Source organism: Drosophila pseudoobscura, chromosome X (genome assembly GCF_009870125.1).
Source record: "Drosophila pseudoobscura strain MV-25-SWS-2005 chromosome X, UCI_Dpse_MV25, whole genome shotgun sequence".
NCBI classification, from domain to species: Eukaryota; Metazoa; Arthropoda; class Insecta; order Diptera; family Drosophilidae; genus Drosophila; species Drosophila pseudoobscura.
Window position 1 is genome coordinate 16,964,350 of NC_046683.1, and position 23,458 is coordinate 16,987,807.

At 43.4% G+C, this 23,458-nt stretch overlaps 3 protein-coding genes across 12 annotated transcripts; 2 read left to right on the top strand and 1 right to left on the bottom strand.

The window, feature by feature from the left end:
• The first annotated feature begins 224 nt into the window (after window positions 1-224).
• amrt (TM2 domain-containing protein 2 amaretto) lies at window positions 225-1,192 on the top strand. The gene has a single exon (XM_001354570.4). It carries the CDS (start codon window positions 388-390, stop codon window positions 1,045-1,047), a length of 660 nt encoding a protein of 219 aa, XP_001354606.2. The 5' UTR covers window positions 225-387; the 3' UTR covers window positions 1,048-1,192.
• A 543-nt stretch (window positions 1,193-1,735) lies between these two features.
• Window positions 1,736-3,470, top strand: CtsB (Cathepsin B). Its single transcript, XM_001354569.4, has 4 exons — window positions 1,736-2,060; window positions 2,131-2,391; window positions 2,586-2,753; window positions 2,824-3,470. The coding sequence occupies exons 1-4, from the start codon at window positions 1,944-1,946 to the stop codon at window positions 3,292-3,294; spliced, it is 1,017 nt and encodes a 338-aa protein (XP_001354605.2). The 5' UTR covers window positions 1,736-1,943; the 3' UTR covers window positions 3,295-3,470.
• Window positions 3,471-8,781: 5,311 nt separating this feature from the next.
• On the bottom strand, window positions 8,782-23,383 carry rdgB (retinal degeneration B). 10 transcript variants are annotated; one of them, XR_001452701.2, is made up of 13 exons: window positions 17,890-18,235; window positions 16,724-16,868; window positions 16,469-16,660; window positions 15,996-16,406; window positions 15,580-15,923; window positions 14,969-15,007; window positions 13,975-14,050; window positions 12,693-13,919; window positions 12,485-12,622; window positions 11,447-12,414; window positions 11,203-11,375; window positions 9,133-9,525; window positions 8,786-8,875 (listed from the first exon to the last, which is right to left on the bottom strand). XR_001452701.2 is itself a non-coding variant. In XM_015186012.2 (13 exons), exons 2-13 carry the CDS (start codon window positions 17,965-17,967, stop codon window positions 10,527-10,529), a joined length of 3,927 nt encoding a protein of 1,308 aa, XP_015041498.2. In that variant the 5' UTR covers window positions 17,968-18,235; window positions 21,645-21,740; the 3' UTR covers window positions 10,181-10,526. The 10 variants fall into 10 exon arrangements, 9 of the variants coding, with proteins under 9 accessions (XP_015041505.1, XP_015041497.1, XP_015041499.1 ...); XM_015186012.2 differs by lacking the exons at window positions 8,786-8,875; window positions 9,133-9,525 and adding exons at window positions 10,181-10,662; window positions 21,645-21,740; XM_015186015.2 differs by lacking the exons at window positions 8,786-8,875; window positions 9,133-9,525 and adding exons at window positions 10,181-10,662; window positions 21,217-21,249.
• Between the last annotated feature and the right edge of the window lie 75 nt (window positions 23,384-23,458).

Genomic DNA, 23,458 nt, shown 5'->3' on the forward strand with positions numbered 1-23,458 from the left:
GGGATGCAGGCCACGTCCTTAGCGAGGCTGCGGCTCTGGCCAGTCTTGATCAAAGTCCTCGGTGCTCCAGTCGCTCCAGTACACGTAGTCCTGCGCACTACGCGCTACGGTTCAAATCGTCATCCAAATATATCGATACCACACCTTCGATACATCGCACAGCGCTCGCTAAACACGGTGGGGGTTTTTTGCCAAGTACAGCGATGTGGCAGTACCGGCCGCATTGCACAGCTGATTGCAAATTGGAACACTCATCACTAGACTTTTTGAACAAACTATTATCTTTATTAAAAAACATATTAATAACTATAAGAGAAACGTTAGTTGGCTGCACCAAACGACAACTTGACTTGGAAACTTCAACCTTTGAAAAACCGCGTGGACAAGATGCAGGACAGAGTTGTTTTATACGGGATTTTGGTCTCGTTTCTAATAACAAATCAAACCACCGACGCCATACAGGCACGCAGCGACAAGGAACAGCCGCAAACGGTGGTCTCCGGCACGGCCGTGCAGTCAGTGGTCCCCGTACAGGCCCAACTTGGCTCTAGCTCCTCATCAGGATCGTCGTCCTCCAGCTCAAACTCTGCATTCCACCCATTGGGGCCGAATGTGATGTGCTCCTTTCTACCCCGTGACTTTCTCGAGTGCAAGGATCCCATAGATCATAGGGACAACATCACAGCCAGGATAGAGAAGGGCTATGGCTGCCTGCGCTTCGGCGGCTCCTCCTACGAAGCTGTGGAGCACACGAAGGTCCAGTGCACCGTCTACTCGGACATCGATTGCTACGGCGACCGCACCTTCTTCCGCGAGGGTGTGCCGTGTGTCCGCTACACGGATCACTATTTCGTCACCACGCTCATCTACAGCATGCTGCTGGGATTCCTTGGCATGGATCGCTTCTGCCTGGGACAGACAGGCACGGCTGTGGGCAAGCTGCTGACAATGGGCGGTGTGGGTGTCTGGTGGATCATTGATGTCATTTTGCTGATTACCAATAATCTGAAGCCGGAGGATGGCAGTAATTGGAATCCCTACGTGTAGGGATATCTTAGAATTTAATTAGCTTTAAAGTACCAATTAATTCCATTGTTTACAGAAACCAAGAATAGGTATCTGTATCGAGATATGTACATATATATACAAGACACTAATAATATGCATGAATATGTCTAACACATCAATCTAAGAAAATGTATTTATTAATAGCAGTTAGTTAATATTAAATGAATGAAGTAGAGTATAAAAAGGTCTCCATAAAAAGGTCTCCATATGTACCAAACATGTAGTTACCGTGTAGAGACCATGTACACATTTTACATTTTTGTAGATATTTTTTGTTTAAACCTTTTTTGATGCACAATACAATAAAAGGCGTCTTTAAAATGTATCAGTCGGATAAAAGCTTGTGGGCAGGGCTGAGGGTTGTAGTTAGCTAGTAACATTAGACGGAATATAAAAATCGAACCAAATTTCCAATCCTTGACGGATAACAATTAACCCATTGTAAACCAAAAGGGTATGTTAATATTCCACCGAAAAAAAGAAAATTAATCATTTGTTTCGTCGTGGTTTATTTTGAAGTTCAGAGGAAAGATGGCATGGATCTACAAGATATTACAATCAGTAAGATTTTCGTTTAAATAGAGGGGGCTTAAGTGGACCAAACTCGTTATTTCTGAGGGTCAGGCGGTTTATTCTATCGATAAGTCCGCGTCACAACAACAAAAATTGAACAAAACAGAACATAAAGACTCGGTTTTCAACTGATTTTCACACAGTTTTCAAGAAACCCCGCAGGCTGCCGATTCGACCGGCTCTGCCAGTATTATCAGTGTCAATCACCTAATCCGCGTCGTCATTTTCCAATTTTTTCGTTCTCTTTTGTGTGTGAAATTTTGCTTTGTCAGCGTAATTTTCGCTGGGAATAAAGCAGAAAAATGAATCTTCTGCTTTTGGCCATGACCATGGCGGTGGCTGTCTCCGCCACGGAGGGGCCTTCCATGCTATCCGATGAATTCATCGAGCTGGTGCGCAGCAAGGCATCAACCTGGCAGGTAAGACGCAAAACGCCAGATTTTTCCTTTGTGACGTGTGACACTAGTAATCGTGTTATTTACCCTACAGGTTGGCCGTAATTTTAAAGAATCCGTGTCGGAGGAGTACATCCGAGGCCTGATGGGCGTTCATCCCGATGCCCACAAGTTTGCTTTGCCCGAGAAGCGTATTGTTCTGGGCGATCTCTATGCGGACGATGGCATTGATATTCCTGAGGAGTTTGATGCCCGAAAGGCCTGGCCAAATTGCCCCACTATTGGGGAGATTCGTGACCAGGGCTCGTGTGGCTCCTGCTGGGCCTTTGGCGCCGTTGAAGCCATGTCGGATCGCGTAAGTCGCGTACAGGCAGACAAGAGACTGCAACGCAGACGGCGGCAGGTGGTGGTGGTTGCTTATCTGATACTCTGACCATTCGCTTATCGATTCGATAGTCGGCCTTTTGTGTTGCGCTCTGCTGCTGCTGTTGCTTCTCGACTCTTTGTTTTCACCCCTTTTGCTGAATTCGCTATCTTTTTTTTTTAAAGGTGTGCATTCATTCCGAAGGAAAAGTGAACTTTCACTTGTCGGCCGATGATTTGGTGTCCTGCTGCCACATCTGCGGCTTTGGTTGCAATGGCGGCTTCCCTGGCGCCGCTTGGAGCTACTGGACGCGCAAGGGTATCGTCAGTGGCGGACCCTATGGCTCCACTCAGGTTTGTGCTCATTTCATCTTGTCCTCTCGTTTGCCCGCTTGAATGGATTTGTCAATTCTATTAATTGTAGGGCTGCCGGCCGTACGAGATAGCACCGTGTGAACATCACGTGAACGGCACTCGTCCGCCCTGCTCTCATGGCAGTACGCCAAGCTGCCAGCACAAGTGCCAGGCCAGCTACAGCGTGGAGTATGCCAAGGACAAGAACTTCGGCTCCAAGTCGTATTCGGTGCGCAGAAATGTGGCCGAAATTCAGCAGGAGATCATGACCAATGGCCCCGTCGAGGGAGCCTTTACCGTCTACGAAGATCTGATTCTGTACAAGAGCGGCGTGTATCAGCATGAGCATGGCAAGGAGCTGGGCGGCCATGCCATACGCATCCTTGGCTGGGGCGTTTGGGGTGAGTCCAAGGTGCCATACTGGCTGATTGGCAACTCCTGGAACACCGACTGGGGCGACAACGGTTTCTTCCGTATTCTCCGCGGCCAGGATCATTGCGGCATCGAGAGCTCCATATCGGCTGGTCTGCCCAAACTATAGGCAAATGCTTAATCAATTTCCAGTTTTCCGTTCTATATCTGTTTTATACCCCAATACCACCAATAACGATTCAATTCAAAGCGAAAATCCGTGCGTATCTCCTCGAAAGGCTGCGCAATGACAATTGTAGTTCAATAATAATAATAAACTACAAAAACCTGATTGATAATAAAGTATTCTAATGTAAATGTATTGTATGATTATGGAGCATTGCCTCCAACCTCCTAATCGGTTTTCATGAGGCTAAAGTGCCAGTGCGGCGCTGGCTTTTTGCATCTAGTATAGCTGTCGGAATCAATCTGTGGAACTTGTTTTGCTTTTCCAGCCACAGAGTCCGCCATTAGTGTCTGAATTGATTAGTCAAACACTGAGCTCTGGGCATGATTAATACACACTGCGGTACATGATGATTATGCTATCAAATGGGTTCTATTTAAGGTTCATATGTAATGACCAAAAGATGACTGATCAAGCGATCGAGGCTTAGAATAAACGCTAGAGATTGAGACATCGGGATCGACTATAGAAAGGCGCTAGGAAAAGCAAACGAGAGAGAGAGAGACTGAAAGCACATAGAGCCATTGCATTTCGCTTGGCGACTTCTCCGAGCCACATGTGCCGGGTTTTCACAATTTAAATGCCTGCATGATTGCATGATTGCATGATATGCTCGTTATCAAAGTAGGTCAATAATAAAAAAACATTAGACATTGGAAAGATTCTTTCAGCACTGTAATTTCTTATGAAATACATATATGCAGGTAGGAATTAAGAAATACTGTGATCCCTTGAAAGCCATTGAAGAACAGGGCACTGTCACCGCAAGAATTTGAAACTGGTAGGAGATACACTCCCTTAGAAGCTGTGAAATGGAGCAGGAAATATTGGAGCACATCCTATGTAGAGAAGAAATTTCTCACATTTTCCTCTCACGGTATTTGGGATATAAAACACACAAAAGAATATAAAATCCAAGTACACTCAAGCCTTGTAATAAAAACAGAACAGAAATATTACATCTCCAAATGCAGAGAGCAAAGAGAAAGTTCTTTCTTCGGAATCTTAAGTGGTAATGGCAAGGGCAATCATAGATATAGTTTTTAGCTGAATTTTAGCTAAATTATGCGTACTAGCAATCGTTTTCATGGCATCACAAGATGATTCCCAAAATATCTTTAAGCTGAGATACAAAGTTTCGTATAAAGAGAAAAACCATCCTCATCTGCCGATCTGATGTGAATAGAGTATGGTACCTACATATATACATATTACCATATATAATTCAAAAGGTCAAAAATCATTATTTCTAAATCCAGAATGGACTTTGTAGGGGCCTATGCCTATGCACTTCCATCAGATCAAGCAATGCTATAAGCTCTGATATCTATAGAGCGCAATGCCTGACGCCCACCGATAAAAAAAAAACAGTTGTGCACTTCCCTGGGGCTCCAAAGGGGGCATTACTCACCCACCCGCCGTATGGTGTCATCAATTTAATGGTACGTTGGGCTTTCTCCCCCCTGGACCTCATCCCCGCATTGGTGTTTATTTTCCAGACACTGATTTAATACCCCAGAGAGCTATAGCCCGACTCTAACAAACATACACAAAATTTCTACAGGCTTGTTTTTAATTTCAGTTTCGCAAAAAGTGGGCTGAAAGGGGAATGTGTTTCCCCGAGTGTCAAATACTCTCGAGAGAAAATTAAACCATAATAGTAAATAAAAAACAGATTATAATCTTCATATACCCAGTACTCAAAGAGTACAGTGCCAGAGAAGGTAGCGTGTCCCAAACCCATAAAGGAAATATTAATCCACAGTATTTACTTATTCCCTTTTGATTAGTTCGATCAGTACGAATCCTTCCTTCAGTCGGATTCGAATCACTCCGAATCCGTAATCAAGAACTAAGAGGGCGAAGCAAATTTGTGTATTGCTTTCTCGTTCTCTCTACCCGAAAATCAACTAGAGAGTGAGCGAGAAGAAACATCTAACACAGTATAAATGAGGTGATTCATTCGCTCCATTCGAAGTTATGAGAAAACTGAATAATCGCTGATTATCTCGGGGTCCCGGAATCCCACCGATTGCAGGACTCTAGTCACATCATATCCGTCTAAATCTCAACGGAATCTCAATGGCTCCCGGTGTGTGCCTCGACAAAAACGTTTAAACTGGTTGGTTTTTTTTCACATAGCATGTTTTATATTTATTTTTCTCATTTGCAACATCAAATAGAACATTATTTGTTTTTGTATTCTTGTTTTAATTTATGTCTCATGAACCGCCTTGCTTGTTTTTTCGATTTTCTTTGGAAATTTTTAGCTGCTATTGCCGTCTCGCTTGCGTCGCACTCTTCTCTCTTTCATATCTTTCGCTAACAAACAGCTTACATCGAAAAATACATATGTATATTTTACTGCCGTATTTTTTTTTTGTAATTTCAAATTTGTTCTTTTTTTTGCAATCTTCTTAAAAATGTTTAATAGTTTTGTTTTTGCTGGTTATTTGTATATATAAACATATAGTATGTGTGTGTTTATATATACTATATAGTATATATATTTTCAACTCTATTCTCTGTATGAATTATGCTCTCGCTTTCCCCGTTTTGCATTTCTTTTGCCTTTTCCTTGTTTATTTTTTTGTTTTTTTAAATTTTTTCTTTTGTTTGTAAATAGATTGCATTTGGTTTGCTCCACATTTTTGTTGCCGTTGTTGTTGTTGTCCGTAAAACAATTTTTAATCAATAAATAATTACTCCTTTTTTTTGTTTTAATATTTGTTGTTTCTGGACTTTTTGCACTTATTAAATATACAATACTCTGCATGCTCGTACCCTGCCGTAGGTATGCATTTATTTAAATATTTTCAACAATTTTTTTTTTGTATTTGCATAGCATGCGATTTGAACAGTTTTTAGTTTTTAGTTTTTGTTTTTTAATTTTTTTTTTAGGGGCATCTATTTTTCCTGATCTCGATTAAGCAATGAATAAACGAGGCAGCAGCACAAATATACCGTTCTCTCTATCTTGAAATTTGTTTGAAATATAATTAAATTAAATGATTAAAATTAAATTTAATATTTCAGTTGGTGGCTGGAAAATTATTTCAAAAGTGTTCTAGCTCTCGATATTCGCCAGTCTCCCCGTTTGGCAACGATTTGGGTTGAAATATTTCAAAAATAGTATTGAAAGGCCTCTTTTCGTAATCTTGAGGGAAATCCAGTTTATCCGATAGTTTTATTTAGAGACAATTTTTAGAACGGATGCGTTTTTAAATAAATGTTTTACCAGTTTCGATAATTTCTCGATAGTTTTATTCGAGAACGTCGAACCCGTATAATTTGTACACAAAATAGCTGCTGTTTCGTTTAGACAGTACTTGAATCATTCTTTTGAGGGTGTGTGTAGTCCCACCTAGTATCTGCGGTCTGCGGGAGGAAGGTTGGCTTTTCTTATCGTCTAAATGGTGGGTTTTCTGTTATCTAGAAATATCAATACAATTTTGCTTAACGCTTTACTGGCATTTGGATAAACATCGCCTCACGAGTTCCGCTTACAGCTATTGTGGTGGGGTGGCGGGAGGATCTATCTGAGAGATCTGTTGGGATCCCTTTGGAGATCTATTGGAGCCGAAATGCGAAAGGGTATTTATACTTCTAGCTCTGCTTCAATCTCCTCATAAAATTGACATTCTGAGGCGTGTGGGTATGCATAAAAATATATACATATATACTCTATATATTTCTCGACTCTGTGGTGGCTTCCAAAAAAAATGTCTGGATTCGGAATCTCGAATGAATCCCACACACTCAATACAAAAGTTAGAGAATCTGTAAGTTATACTCGTATGTTGAACACGATATTGTGTTTGTGTGTTTATGTGTGGATGTATTGTAGTATCTGTGAAAAAAATTAGGAAGCTATTCAGGTACAATATGCATATTACGAGTAGTATATTACGGCCTTGGCAGGATGATCAAATAAAGTACAGGAGGAAAAGGAAAGGTCCACCTCTTAAGCGTATTTTTCTAGACAAAGAATATATTAGATTGATTCCCAATCTATTGGATATATGTATATATGTATAGTATAGGTTACCCTCTACGGACAGAGATCATTGTGTATTCTCTAGGGTAGTAGTATTTATTTCGATACTTTCGAATCAAAGACAAAACAAAAACTGCATAATGGATAAGTAGAGGAACATATGTATGTATGTATATAGCCCAGACAAAAAAGACCTGTTGGATCGAACACACACAGTTACAGTTGTTACCAGTTAGCAAGTTTCCAAAGTTCTTAAATAAATATAGTATTAGGTATTACTCGGCTACCCCTATAAATGTATAACTTATCTATCGATTTACACTTCTCAATTTGCTTGGCATTGGGTTTGCCGCTTAGGAGGTATACGTATGTATAAGTTCTCTAATCGAAAGTTAAACCAACATTGATTATACAATATACATATATGTATATATTTAGGTATATCTTCTTTTTTTTTTGGGTTCTTTTTGTACCGTTCTGTTTTTCTTCTTTAGAGTTTCCGTATTTCTTGTATTCGGCTTTGCAAGGTGAGAGATTTTTAGTTAACTTGTGTGGACAGCTTTTGTATTAGGCTCTGTGTATACATAACTCTGTGTATATAGATATAGTACTACAATAGGCTATATATATATATATTTCATTGCCCCGTTTCATCATGATCATCAGGTCGCCTTGAGTTTTTGGTTTCTTCTTCAACGAGTCGGATATCAGATCTCTGATCCTCGGTTCTCGTTTCAAATTCAAATTCGAACTCAACTTTTCTTTGGTATCACAAAATCGGTTTTTTATTTATAACATTTCATATTTCTCAATATCGATTAACTTGTTCAACTTTTGACCAGCAAAAAAGGTGAATTTTTCATTTCAAATAACAAACAACGTTTTTTTTTTTTGTTTTTTTTTTAGCACAGATATTACACTAAATATTTAAACCCTTTTCAATTACGTTTTGGTTTTTCTTTTTTGTTTTTGGTAGCGAAAGACTATCACATTTATGGAGATTTCAATGCTTTTCTTTCTAAGGGCCTTTATTGGTGCTGAAGAATGGTTTTGTATCCTTCTTCTGGCACACATATAAATAGAATAGAATTTTCAAGTTGGTATTCGGAAGCCGTTAGTTTATACGTTTTTGTTGTTGTACGAATTTTGGTTTTAATTAAGAAATGCATTAAATTTGTCATTTGATTTTGCAACGCCTTTCCGCACTCGCTTTAGTCCTTTGGGTCCTGTTTTTGGGGGAGAGAGAGAGTGAGTTTGGTTTCCATTTCTTGCTGTCCTTCAATTTTGTTTGTTTTGTGTTGAACTTTGTTCGCTTTCATATGTTAAATGGTTTTATATATTGAATATATTTATTTTTCATTTATATATATGTATATATATCTCTTTTTTAGATATTTATGTGGTATATAGTTTTAAGATCTGTTTTTTTTTTCTTTCTTTAATAGGTATTTACTTTCTTTTGTGTTTCATTAAGTGGTTTGGAAAACCATCAAACAACAGGAGGAAACAGTCTTTCGTTCCAGGTACCTAGAGGGGAGTAAAATTTCGAAAATTATTTATGAAATATACATTAAAGTAGAGTATCGGTAAATCTTTTAGTTGCTAAACTACAAGACTGTATAATGTCCTTATATTTCGGTTAGCTCTTGAAGTTCTGGGTCTCTGGCTACCATTTCTATAGCTCGTCTATCATATAATATCTTAATTAAAGTATCTATTAAGATTGTATTGGCCTTCGACTTGATCGTATAATATTTGCTGTATATAGTGGTAGAGATACTCACCGCGTGACACATTTGACTTTTGGTTATATGTTGTACAATATTTTTGTTGTTAATATTTGTTTGCTTTCGTATATACACCCAATATTTGTAGCTATATATCGCGCATAGTATATAAATATATATTCATGTGATATATACACAGAGGTGACATATATGGGAGGCGGCCTCAATGCTGTGATCCTTTCTTTCGGTTTTGTTAGTAGGTAGAACGGAATGCAGGATTGCGGTGTGCTATAAATCTTTCTGGAGTTTGCAGTTCTTGTGGGGTTTGCTTTGGTTTCTAGTTCTCTCTAGTGGGGGGCTTCTCTTGCGGGTCATATCTAGTGATGGCTCAAATAGGTTTTGCGCTTCAGATAGCCGCTGCGTATGGGCGATGAAAGTCCCGTCTCGTTGCTATTTTTGTTGTTGATGATTGTTTTTTGATGATTTTTTTTTTAATGTTTTTTGTGTTTGTTTTGTTGTGTTGTGTTGTGTATGATGTTTTTGGTTTTTCAAGCAAATTTTTGTTTTTATTTTGTTTTATTTTGGAAAAAGAGAGACAGAGGTATAGTTGAGTGAAAAGAATTGAGAAATGATTTCTTGTTTTCATTTTTTTTTTGTATTTTCTTTACAACACCAATCAATAAAATGCTCAGCTAGAAATGCATTAAATACATAAAAAAAAAAACAAAGGTGTGTGGGAGGGGGGGTGTCTAAATTCTATAAAACTCTAGAACTAACACCAATTATTGCTTTTAGAGTTATTTTATTTTTTAAATGTTTGTCCTTCTTTAAACTTCATTTGTTGCTTGTTCATGCAGCCTGCACGAATGTGTGTGTGTGTGTGAGTGCGTGTGTGTGTGGGTGGGTTTTGTGACGTGGTGGTATTTTATTTTTTATTTTTTTAGTTTTAAGCATTTTTAAAGCATTTTCGGTTGATCCGTAAAATCAAAGAACAAACAAAGAAAAGATTACAGAATCGTAATCGTAACATTATAAATCATATATATACATATATAGTTTTTATATATTTTTGTACATGGGCACACATTATATCAAACTAAAGGCATTTTCTATGTATTGCGTTTATTTATTTACATACACACGTATGTATTATTTTTAATTTATTTTTTGTTGCATTTTGGCATAGGTTTGTTCGCAAATCAAACGTAATATCAATATAAAATACAAATACAAATAATAATACAATGGATAACTTATAGCATACATAATACAGCATTTGTTCTAGGGGTTGTGTTTTCGATTCGTTTTAAAAGGAAAAACAAGTGATAAAAACTCTATGGGGGTATACTTAAACGAAAACAGGGAAAAACAGGAGAAAAATACGATAACAATCTATGGGGGCGACTAGCTCTTTGGGTAGGTGGTTCAGTGGGTGTGCTTTTGGCTCTCTGTCAGCCAGCCGTGAATGCCGTGTCCTCATTCAGTTGGGCCAGACTGGGACTGTTGCTGCTCTGATGTTGATAATGATGGTTGCAGCTTCCCGTATTGTGGTTGTTGCTGTTTGCCAATTGCAGCTCGAAAGCATTGCTGAGGGTGGTGGAGGAGAACGGAGTGGGAGTAGGCAGTGGTTCAGTGGGGGCGGACAGGCAGAGCAGGAAGTGGCAGGTGGCAGGTGGATGGCCGATCGTGTGGGGAAAAGTGCGGCATCAAATTAGTTGGTTGAAAGATTCAATCATTTTGGCAAGAACAATTTACATTTTCGAGCTGAAGCTCAGGCCACACGGATTACAGGAGATTACAGATGGGGATTTGGGGTGGCAGGCAAAACATAAATAAATTAAACAGAAAACATAAAGCCACAAAAACCGAATTAAGAATACATTAATACGAGTATATACATACGAATGGTGATGCGTGTTTTTCTTTTGTGTCTCTTTGTCTAAACAAACACAAACATTGACATAGGTACAAGATACAAGATACAAGATACGTGAGAGTACAGATATACACAACAAGTAGAGGCAGGATTCGTGGGGGTGGGGAGTGGGGAGTGGGGTTGGGTGGCAGGACAGATCACAGATTCACAAATCACACACAAATCGGCTCGAACTGGCACTCGAACCTTACCTTCGGCGTCGCGGATTGGCCGTCTGGCCGGGCAGGTTGAAGCATCCCCTGGGTATGACCATACGGGCATTCCCTTTGGCCGGACGCGAGCCGCCCACAGCCTGAAGGCCGGACAAATGTGCCGCATAGCCATCGCTCAAGACTATGGCGTTCGACTGTAGCTTCTTGCTCACCTAAGCAACGAGAGAGAGAGAGATAGGGAGATACAGTTTAGAGAACCAGAGATCGAAGTTGAAGCACCGACCTTGCCGACAATAAATATCTGATCGGTACGCATGCCCACATTCGTGTACACAGTAATATCCTTGCTGCTGCCGTAGGCGGCCGTAATTGAGATTCCATGATTCTGGACCAGATTGTTGAGATACGCGGTCTTGTGGCCCAACGGATCGGTGGACAGCCCGTCCGCGAATGAGATCAAGCCGTGGGGGAAATTGTGCTGGCTCAGCCAAGAGACGACACGCTGCTGCTGCATATCCGGCCGCCCCGTGATGTAGATGAGCAGATAGCCCAGCTCCTGCCAATGGCGGCAGACATCGACGGCACCGGCACGCACCTTGGGATCGCGGCCCGTCACCGACATGGAGGCGGTGAAGGAGCCATCAATGCTAAAGACAACGCACTCGGTGAGTGGTGGCACCACGGCCATGTAGCAGTCCACCGATGTATGGTCGCCACGGACGACCATCTTTACCGGATATATCCCATAGCCGAGGGACAGCTGATCGGGTATGTTGTACGAGATGCGTCCGTTTTTGTCCGTCATTTCGGTGGTGAGGAATGTCCACTCGCCCGCCGGCGGATCCTTCATAATATGCACATCGACCTTCTCGCCATGGAGCGTGATCATGTCGAGGGGTCCATACATGAAGCGGGCATTCAAACGCTGCTCGCGTCCCTCCTGGACAATCACATCGTTGGCCCGATGATTGGCGGCCACATTTTTCAGCTTCACCGATGTGCGCTTCTTGATCCACTTTTCGCGCGGCTGCCCTGGATGGAAGGAGGCCGCATCCTTGTCGTCGTTGGATCCCACAAACGGTATGCCCTCGAATTTGCCAATCTGTCGCAGTATAAACGCAATCACATCGGGGCTCTCCCAGTAGCTGGCATGGAACAAATGCGGCAATGCATGGGCGGGGAAGTTGCTCAGCCCCTCGGGGCAGTACAGGGCATAGTCCAGGCGCTTGGTGCCCCACCATTTGTTTTGAACTAAAGGAAAAGAAAGACACCAAACCATTAGGATCTGCTCCACTCTCGTGGCCGACTTGAGCCGTCTTACGGGCATGAATTGTACTGAGAGAGACATTCTCAATTAGTCCCGAAATCGTGCTCTGCATGGAGGCATCCGAGAGGCGACGTCCGGCCAGTATGTTGTTGCCATCGTTAAAGTGCTGCGGATGAGATTGAATAACCTCCACTGCGAATGCATAGCGGAGAAAGAGAGAGATGTACATGCCCTTCATGAGCCTAGATACGAAAATACTCACATAAATGCAATGGCTGGCCACTTCCCAGTGGATATTTGGCATAACGTGGAACATTCACCGGCGACAGTATGGAGAAGCGTGCACTAAGCAGCGGCTCCAGCCGCGAGGCAATCGGATCGGTTGGATGGAACAAATTGTACACTTGATGGCAGTTCGGACGCACCAGTGCCGTCTTGGCATCGTGCAACTTGCGGGCGGCCAAGACAACGGACAGCGGCGAGCCGAACATGAAAAAGTCACTGACCTCGAAGTCAAGCTTGACGGCCCGCGAGTCACTCGACGAACTGGAGCGACGACGACGCGGCGAGGGGGCCACCAGCAGACGTTTGGCATCCAGATCGGCCTCAATGAAGCGCTCATCGTCGTCCAGTCGCGAGTGTCGGCTGTTCATCGGCTGGGCATTGCTGCCGCTGCTGGCGGCAACAGCATCGCCGCCAGAGTTCGAGGCCCCAGATCCAGCGGTGCCCGGCTGACTGCCGTTGGACCGGCACAAAGCCTCGTATGCCAGCAGAGAGCCCATGGAGTCGCCGAGCATTACAATCTGCCCGGAGAAGCCATGTCCCTCTTCCGATTTCAAAAACTCATGGTACACAATATTGGCCGCTGCCACCGTCTTGTTGACGGTCTCGTGGAACTCGGGTGAGGCCACAGCCAGCAGGGGTATGGCTCCTATGGGTACATCGGCTATGTTCGGTATATCCGCCGCCGAGGGCGAGGCATCGAACGAGTATGGACTGAGGCTGGAGAGTATCCCCAAAGCATCGGTGCATATCGACGGACAGGGCACCATTTTGATCGTCACATGTGTCAGCAAGCTGGGATAATGCTGCCGCATGACGGCCTCGAACGAGCCACGGAATGTGGTGACATCTGACTTCTTGGCCGTTAGCTCACTGGCGGCGTCCAGCACACTGCCGGCGTGAACGACCAACATCAGTATGGTGGTCGGACAAGATGGGGTGCTCGGCGATCCTGGCGGCGACGAATCATGGCTGCGGTCCACACTGGCCGAGGAGCGCAGCTGTCGCTTGTTGCCCCGCTCCGAGGCGACGCGCATTAGAAAGTCCTGATTGAAAATGCTATCCTCCTGCTTGCCGCCGGCGTGGCCGCGACCGCTCGCCACAGAGCCACCGCTGGAGGGGCCCCCATGGGGCGGTGGACTGTCGTCGCCCTCACCCAGCAGCTCCAGGGAGCTCCACTTGGCCAGAGAGTTCGTCTCATTGGTGTCTACAAAGAGGGGGCATAAATGGTTATTGCTCAATGAACGAAATGGCAGACCCACCTAAACAATCAAAGAACTCCTCATCAGAATTCGACTTGGAGTCCACTTCCAGTCGTTCCATGCGCCAGTTAGCCACCTAAGGATCATCCGTACAGCATTAATCACTTATGTAGAATTTCCAAATAAATATTTAAAACGTTTGCTCTACTTCTTTTTGTTGCAACCTAAGCGTATAACCAAAAAGAGTCGAGAAGCGGCAGCAGCAGGTCTACTATTTGGCTCTATCTATATTCTCTCTACGAAAACGAAACTCTACGAAAGCCTACTCCTGCGACCAAGGCTAAAGCAGCTGCCTTGCAGCAGCATCGGGGCGAACGTGGCATTGCCAGAGTCTTGCGAGGAGCTCTCACAAGCCGGTGTCAATCGGCGCCAATCTAGGGTTCGTCCACCTCAGTGGCCAGCAATCCACAAAGATCATGCACATGTCATGTATTTTGTTTTTTGAAATCGTGCGACCGAGTCACAATTCCAGTCTCGAGTGTAAGATTCATTTTACTGTTCGCTTGTGCATCTGGAGTCCGAGCATCATGCACACGACATGTATTTTTAAAGAAGTATTTGCTTTTTATCGCTTGTCGAAGAATAAACCTTGTTTCAAGACCGAACTCGCTTCGAGCTTTATTTCCAAACACTTTTTTTCATCCTCTGAACATTTGAAAAAGGTTCCAGCTCTTGGCACGATCTCTTTGCACGGCTGAGTCCGATTTCCTGATTGTGTTTTGTGGTGTCTCAACATCATATCATAAACTACCAACCAGCCTAGACTTTTGTGAGGTTTTGATGCTGCCAGGCAGCTGCTTTTGGCGTTTGACGCATGCGTAAAAGATTATTATAGCACTACAAAGGAGCAGGGAAGAAACTTAGGTAACATTGGTGGATAATTTTTTGGGGCGGGGGATTTTGCCTAAGTAAATGACTAGCGATTGAAGATTGGCCAGGGGATTGAGGTAGGGAGGTTATTTTTTTTTTTTTGGCGTCTAACAACGTCACTTACATGTCTGCGAGGCGCTGTCTTGGCATGCGGCTTTTTTGACTATCGTTTTTTGATGTTTTGTGGTGGGATTTGTATTGTTGTTGTGGTGATTTTTGTGTTGTTCGAGAGAGTGTGTTGTTGTAGTAGTTTGATGTTGTTGTTGTTGTTGTTGTTGTTGTCGGTTGTCGGAACGTTGGTTGGAGGGAAATTGTAGAGAATTATTTGCAGCACATTTAAAGGACACAAGCGACACAGAAACAGACACGCTAGAGGGATTGGAAACAAGCACACACACACACAGGCACAACACAGAGAGACACAACAAAACAGGCAACAGATACGAAAGAACACCAGATGGAAACTGAACGTTCGATTCTAATTGAAAATGTTCCTAAAGCTCTCATCAATTTGCATAAATTTGTTGTTGATTTGGTTAAAACGAAAATACTAGTTTAAGAAACGTTTAAATATGCATTTGTTGTTGCTTGAAATTTAATTGAAAATATATATATTCCGAGAAGTTGAAGCAGCAGTTTCCATCGGTATAAACGGAATCATAAAATCAACACCAAGAGACAGCAAACGGCAAGTGGAATCCAAAATTGGGGGATTCGAGCGTCGTCGTCTCTCACCTGCAGATCAAAGCTGTGCGCCGAGCCCACGGGCGAGTGCAGGGCACCCTTTGAGCCAAATTTCCCCTTGTTGGCCATCTGTATGCTCTGCGATCGGGAGCGATCTTTTGCGGTGGCGGTGCCCTGTGTGCTGCCAACCAGATCCACACCAGCGCCAATGGCATCGTTCTCATCCTCATCGTCGTCTTCGTCCTCGCCCTCCTCCTCGTCGGAGCTGGCCTCGGCACTGGGCGGCTGTTGGGTGACTATTGGCGGTATGGCCGGCGCCGATTTCTTTCGTTCGCTGCCACCTGTAGAGGCGGCAGCCGTGGCCGTCGTGCTAGTGTACGCCTCGGAGGTGCTATCTGTAAAAGACAAAGACAGACAGGCACAGAGGGTGTGAGTGAAAGGACAGGGAGGGATAACAAGAGACTAACCATCGCTACACTCTTCACCGCTGCCCATTTTCTTGGCTAGTGCCAGCTGTGTCTGACGCTCCAGCTCGCGTATATCCTCGATGGTAAGGCCATACCATTCATCCTGCCATGCCCAGGCCTGACGATGCGCCCGCAGCATCATTTTGCGCAATGCCACATCGTGTATGAACTTCTCCAGCTTCGTTTGCATGCCCCAATATCGGAATTCAACGCGACAAATCTTATAGGCCGTCATCAGGGACATGTTCCGCGGCGTTGGCTGCTTTTTGCCCTTGACCTCGCGCCAATACTCCTCCAGCCAGTCATCGGCTAACGGGCCACGTCCCGTCTTTTCCGATATAAATTGTTTGGGGTCCTCTTCCTTCACGTAATCGCCGCCCCATAGCTGATCCTTGACAATATCGATTACATCTGCAAATAAAATATAATTTTTTATATAGATTTTGGGGGTGGATTGCACTGCTTCGACTGACCGACAATACGATTGCGTAGATCGCTGCCCGACAGCTGAAAGACATTCTCCTGATAGCCATTGTCTGGGAAATAGTACGTCTCAATGTCCAGCGAGAACTTCTCCACAAAGGGGCAGGTGTAGCGTGTCCTTGTATACGGATATGCGTTCCATGCCTCCTCCTCAACGGTCAGAGCACTTTTCGGCAAGAGACCTTGGAAGGAAATCAAATTACATTACATCTAAGGAGTACGACGACAAGGTCGCTGGGCCTTACTCTTGATCCAGCCCGGCAAATGATTGCCCACATGGTATATCTTTTTCGTATATTGACCATTGCCGCCGGGACCATCCTTATAGGGTTCATTGATGATGATCTCAACGCCGCTGCCCTCGCCATGGCTCTCCTCGCGACTCTTTTTCTGTTTTGAATGCGTGTGTGGGAGGTACAGATGAAATATTCATTAGTATAAACTTTTCCCTCAATCGATGCGCCTATTTTTATTCCAGTTTTCGTTTATTGCGTGTCATGGAACATTGCAAATATGCCATGAAATGCATTTCCCAAAGCAAATGTACAACCATGGAAAATAAACAAAAATCTAAAAATGTTTGCACATTTTTTTCCAAGTGAAAGCAAACTGATTATTTCTTGAGCTAATAGAATCTATCTGAATTCCTCATCTAAAGGAACTTACAGCTCTTAAAACTTTTCTTCAAAACAGTTTCGTTTTACAGATCTGTTCGGTGACATTTTGTCAATCGATGCGAATGTCCATCGAATTCAAAATTACGATTCATTTCGAATGAAACAAACAAGGGATTCCCCATGTTGCACGATAAATAAAACATCGTTTGTTTTAAATCATGCAAATATTTGGGATTTAGTCTTATAATACTACCTATTAAGACTACCTCCATATTATAGGAAACAAAATACAATCAATATATGTAATACGATATCTAGGAGGAATATTGTGCTGCAGCGAATTATTATCTAGTGTAGAATCTAAGGCTCACATTCCTTAAGCATGAGCAATCCACAAAGAAGATCATGCACATGTCTTGTATTTTGTTTTTGCATTCGTGGGACCGAGTCACAATCCCAGTCTCGAGTGGAACATTTATTTTACTTTTCGCTTGTGCGTCTCGAGTCCGAGCATCATGCACACGACATGTATTATTATTATTATTATCTAGTGTACACTGTTCCCAGCTAAAAGCTCATTAATCAGTCCAATTTGTATGTTTAGGCACATATGGGGTATGTTTATCTAGTGGGAAGGTCATCGCCATATGAATTTTCATTTGATTTACTTGAAAAGTGTCGTAGAACTGCCTGCTACTTTGTGGGCATTGCCCTCTCACTGTTTTTGCAAGCCATTCCTTTTACGGTCCTTTCATACCATCCCTCCTTCCGGCCAGGCACTTGATTCCACTTACCGCTATCATGTACAGTTGGGCAATCCGATACTCCTCGACGGTGAGGGGCAGCGGTATACGGTACTCCTTAATCAACATAGTGCTGTCTGTCTGTGTGTGCCTCTTCTTTTTTTAGTTCTTTAAATGGTTGATGGATCGGATCCCTCCACCTGGTTATCGTTCCCGTTCTTTACAGTTGCCTATTGTCTTTGGTATCACGTTCGCTCGCTGGCTCGCTCGCTCTCTCTCTTCACTCTCTTCTTTCTGTTCGCTCTGGCTTAGGCAATCATCGATTGTAGCGGTACATGACTGGAGGCGACGCTGGCGCCAGGTCGCAGTGCCAGAAGTGAGTACATACGTCTATGACCTGCAAACAAAGGTGGAAGAAGAATGGAACGAATGAGAATGAGTACGGCAAGGCTAGTCAGGGGGGGGCCTGGGGTCTGGGCTGGCTGGCCATTGTTGCTATGGCTTCTTCTCCTATCTGGATACCCGCATACGGTTTGAAAATGTAAAGTGCCATTCAATTTATCGATTTGAAGATGGAATGGACGGTGACACGGATGGGCGGATGGGGGACGGACAGGCAGGCACTCCAGATAATCGGATATGCTCTGGGGAATTGGCATGTGGGTAGTAGAGGGGAGGGGTGACTGTCAATTAAATAGCAACGACAACGACAACGACAGTAGTGTGCGTGTGCGTGTGTGTGTGTGTCCGATAAGGTCACCAACGACCTACCGTCTCGCATTTCTCTAAAGCAACAACAACAACAACAAAGGAGCAACAAATTTAGTTTATCATGCAGAATTGTTGTTGTTGTCACCTTGAACCATTTTCCTTCTCTCTTTTTTTTTGTTTTTGCTAATTGGATTTATTGTTGACTGCTGACAAAGAGCAATACCAATATATCGGTAAATGTACATGTGCCGTGTGTGGTGGTCCCCCTCTGACGCACTCCGAATCGCATTTTGACCTATCGGAAAGTGACAGAAGGTGCGGTTTGCCTGTGTCTGTGTGTGTGTGTGTGAATGGGAGTGAGGAGTGGGAGTGTGAAGAGTGCAAACATGTGCTACAGTTTTAGTGCCTTTGTAGTAGGCAGAACAAACATATGGCAATTATCTAAATATTAATTTTGCTTATGGGACACTAACCCCCGCCGCACCCCACCCCCACGCGTTGCCACCGTTTAAATCTTATCTTTCAATTAGCTGCCTGCTGCGCATTGAAATGGCACTTGCCTACTAATTGGAGGATTAGAAAATTGATGAAAATGACATTCTATTGCCCGTCGCCGCCACAAGTGGTGCATCATCTGGATGGCTGAGAGGGAGAGAGAGCTGCCGCAGCTTTCAATCAATAATTATTGGGAGCACACAGATGAGGAAGGGGGCCGGGACGGGAAAGGTGCACTGTGGAGGGCTTTTGGGTGCGAGGTACATGTCATGGCTGTTACATGGGCAGACAACCATCCCAGCACACACACACACTCTTATGCACATGTACATACTCGTATAAGCTCCAGTCGGAGCATAATTACATCTTGTCAGAGACACCATGGGCCAAAACCTCAGACTCTGGTTAGATATAAAACAATATACGGTCAAATTTTGATAAGAGAGGTATGTAAAATCATGATGAGATTGGACTTTCAAGTGATAAGCTTTATGGATGCCATTTCCAAGACGTCAGAAATTTATGATATAGAATAATTATAAATACAAGCCCCGACACACACACACACACACAAATAAATAACTTATACATTTTCTCCGCCCTGACAGTTATTAAACCGTTTAGCGTACCGATCGTAAAGTGTGCAATTTAAACCATGACTGGCCACACTGTGCACGTATACACATGCAAACACGTTCGCCTATAAAGAGACCGTGCAAAGTGCACATAGCTGTCAATGTGTGTGGTGCTTGTGTGTTGTTTATGATTGTATTTTGTCATTTTACATTTTATGATGTGACCAAAGGGTACAATGCCAAAACCGTTATGTGCGGTGCGGTCCGGTGCGGGCGGAGGTAACGATGTGTTGGGCATGGTGGCTTTTATTGAGTCCGGTTCGACGGTGGCAGCGGCTGCAATTGCAGCAGACAGCTAGCTGCCTTCCAAAAGGAAAAGAAAGAAATCAATTTGCACAATTTCAAAGACGGCTGAGCAACAACAATGCCAAACAGCTGCTGCTTTTGCTTTTCTTTAATGGATAAATTGCCATGGTAATTGGCAACAAAAAATGCCTCAAGCAAGAGAGAGAGAGAGAGATGTGGAGAGCGCAAAAACGGTAATAAACGCTGGCAAAGGCGACGTCAACGTCGACGCGCATTCAAGCAGAGATAATTAAATGCGAGAGATGAAAGCCCGCTGCTGCTGCCCACACCCGGAAGTGCGAGGGGGAAAGTGATAGTTGCGAGTAACAGCAGTTTTAGAGTGGTGGCGAGAGAATCCAAGTGCATAGGGCGAATAGTGCAAAGGTCTAAACTAAACTAAGCTAGCTTGAGGCCAAAGGTTAAACACAATTGAAGCCGTTACATCTCATCAATTTAGCCAGGTTACAGCGTTGACCTAAATATGCTATATTTGACTTGAAAGAAGCCGAACCAGCAGCCCTGAAAGGGGCACACACATACACACACACACACACACAAATGCACAAAGGTCGCTAGTTCACTCTCTCTTGGTGTCGCTGTTGCTTTTTCTCTCTCTCTGCCTCTCTGAGCACACCTGTGGCACGCTTTATGTTTATTAATAATTTATAAATATAACAAGGCAGCCAACAACGGAAAACAACAGAATAAGAAGCAACAAGCCAAAGACGCTGCAAGCACATCCATTGTCTGCGTGTACGTGTGTATGTGAGTGTCTGTGCCTCTGCCTAGGGCTAAGCTTTTTAAAGCCCTAGATATCATCAGACAAACAGTTACAGCAGGACCGAGATCGTACTCAAAAATCACTTGCAAGAGCATTTCAATGTTACACCAGCGGCCACCAACAATAAAAAAAAGGGAATGGAAAAAATTGTACGTTTCCAGCTCAAAGGAATGGAAATTCTTATCAGCCACAAGCTGCAGCTTTTTTGGGGGATGGCGGGGACCTTGAGACCTGGGCCAACAACACAGCTTACGCATTTACGCACTGCTTACACTCACTCACGCTCGTGTACACACACACACACACATACACAAAGTACACACACTCGTAGATACAGGAACAGCAGCTCGCTTCGCTACACACACAAATACACGGAAGGGGGTGGGGGACTGATGTTATCCTTAACTAATTTTTGCTCAATTCAACAATTTCCACAAAAAAAAAACACAATAAACAATGCTGGAAACTCACATTTTTTTATCATTCACAGAGAGGCAGCTGCACAGCAACAAAAACAAACAAATACAACCAATAAAAAAATACAACACAAAGTGAATAGAGCAAATATTTAGCTGGCTGCCTCGATTTTCTATTAAACACAAAAGTTTATCTATGAATTTTAGCTGAACACTTTTCCAGGCCACCACAGTTGAAAAATGTTTTTTGTGCTGTCTTTTCTTCTTAGCCTGCTGCTGCTTGCCTTCTTTTTTGCAATCAAAAACTAACACACAGAAAAAAGAATCGGAGCTTGCGCTGGGTACCCGTCGCGTTCGGTTCGGTGAAGGGGATGTTGATATATTGATATATCGATAAATAGATATATATTTTGTTTGGTGTTGATAATATTAGGTGATATTGGCTATCAATATGGATATTCTTGTGGGATATATCAACGCAACTGCTTTGCTGAAGGTTAAAAGCGCCAACCGACTGCTTTCTGTTGTTTCGGGGGCCGCGGCCGAGAGCACACTGGTGGTACGAAAACGAAAACGAGAACGAAGCAGCAAGCAGCGCAGCCAGCCAGCTGAAAAGCAGTGGAGAGGCACAGCTCGGCACGCATGGCGCTATTCCAAGAAACGTTTGCCTATGTGAAGTAAATTCAATTTATTCTAATCAGTATACAATATAAGAAAATAACGCATTTATTGAAACGAAAGCCGAATTTCAAATGCTGTTTAAGAAGACTAGAGGACTGAAATCGTACTACGATATACACATGTATGAAAATATGCTACTTCGTTGTTACATGTCTTAATTTGTTGTCACCTTAAGTAATCGAAAGAAAGCTAACGGAACCCAGAACACCCTAGTTGGCAAGTTGGACGGTTGTGCGCATCAAAAGCGCGCGAGAAAGCGGAATAGAAAATGGCTCATTCTCCTCTCTTCTCACACGCAGCCGGGTGACGAGACCGAGACGCTGTGTCCGTCGTAGGTGACGCAGTTGCCTCCAAGGGGTTGTAAATTGGATTTATGCATATCGGCCAATGAATAAAATATATATAATTTCCTTAAGAAATTGTAATGAACCTGCCACAAAATGCCCAGTGTGCGGGGGAGTAGGTGTCCTTGTAACCGCAATCACTCTCTCCCTTAAAAAGGCTGGTAGGAGAGGAGGCTAGATGGCGCTGCTGCAAGCTGCTCCTCAGGCAAGGCATGCTAATACCAAGGTAAGGCAGTCTGGCTCTCTGAGTAGCATAATACGTATGACAGACTTTCCTACTCCTCTAGCCATAAAGGCACTTTCTTGCACTACCTTACCTGGCTATTGGAATACCTTGTTTTCAGGCAGGTACACAGATTGACAGACGTTCGTTGACAAAGATGGAGAGCGGAAGGCTGCAAACCCCGTTAGGCTAGCTGCACTGACGTAAAGGGCCTCCAGGTGTATTCTACGGGTGAACCGAACCGATGATAAGCTGCCTCATCCACCACTCGTATCAAAATGTTTAGTAACGAGTTCTCTCTGTCAAAACCAAAGCAAACATGTCACGACATGCACAGCATTCCGCTTACGTTTTCAGCGAACGAACGGCCAAAATCAACAAATAAGCAAACAGACACGCCAAATGCTCTTCTCTGTTCTGTTCTGCTCTTCCCTCTTCTGCCACCTCCATCTGTCTGTCACTCTCTTTTGTATTACGCTTGTTGTTGTTGTTTTCGCCCAGTCCTATGCATGTGGATAAAGTTCAACTTTGACATTTACAAAAAACGGCAAGTGCACAAGGCGCATGCTCCAAAAGCGAAAGCAACAATAATTGAGTTTTGAAATCAGTTAGTGCAAAATAATGCAATATTTCCGCACATTGCACCAAGCAGTGCAGTGCGCGCTCAAGCAGCCGCGTCGCGTCGCCGCCGCCTGACACTAGTTGCCGTTGCCTCTCTCTTAAAAAACACTTGATATTTCCGCAAGGCCCCCTCTACGGCTATACTGCTTTAATGTGCTCTGCTTTCGTTTAGAGGCAGTATCATAACGGTATTTAAAGCCATATGATTTTGAACAGATGACCTTACCTCTTGCTGCTTTAAGACTTCCTTGCTCTCGGGAACATTGATGCTCGATTTGAGACGCACAAGTAAATACTGCATATGTCCGTAGTTCATTGCGTGTGCATGTCGCGTTGATATCCGTTATCCGTTGCTGATTTTCATTTTCTGAAATTTCAAATTATTTAAAAACTACACATTTTGATAAATTGATAGAAAATGCGACTTC

What these genes read in the sequence shown, in the direction of transcription:
- amrt (XM_001354570.4), top strand. Translation starts at nt 388, where the DNA reads ATGCAGGACAGAGTTGTTTTATACGGGATTTTGGTCTCGTTTCTAATA.
- CtsB (XM_001354569.4), top strand. Translation starts at nt 1,944, where the DNA reads ATGAATCTTCTGCTTTTGGCCATGACCATGGCGGTGGCTGTCTCCGCC. An exon ending in GCAAGGCATCAACCTGGCAG is followed by an intron (nt 2,061 to 2,130) that starts GTAAGACGCAAA and finishes TTTACCCTACAG; the next exon opens with GTTGGCCGTAATTTTAAAGA. An exon ending in GACCCTATGGCTCCACTCAG is followed by an intron (nt 2,754 to 2,823) that starts GTTTGTGCTCAT and finishes TATTAATTGTAG; the next exon opens with GGCTGCCGGCCGTACGAGAT.
- rdgB (XM_015186012.2), bottom strand. Translation starts at nt 17,967, where the DNA reads ATGTTGATTAAGGAGTACCGTATACCGCTGCCCCTCACCGTCGAGGAG. An exon ending in CCCAACTGTACATGATAGCG is followed by an intron (nt 16,869 to 17,889) that starts GTAAGTGGAATC and finishes CATTCAAAACAG; the next exon opens with AAAAAGAGTCGCGAGGAGAG. An exon ending in AGACAGCGCCTCGCAGACAT is followed by an intron (nt 14,051 to 14,968) that starts GTAAGTGACGTT and finishes GATGATCCTTAG; the next exon opens with GTGGCTAACTGGCGCATGGA.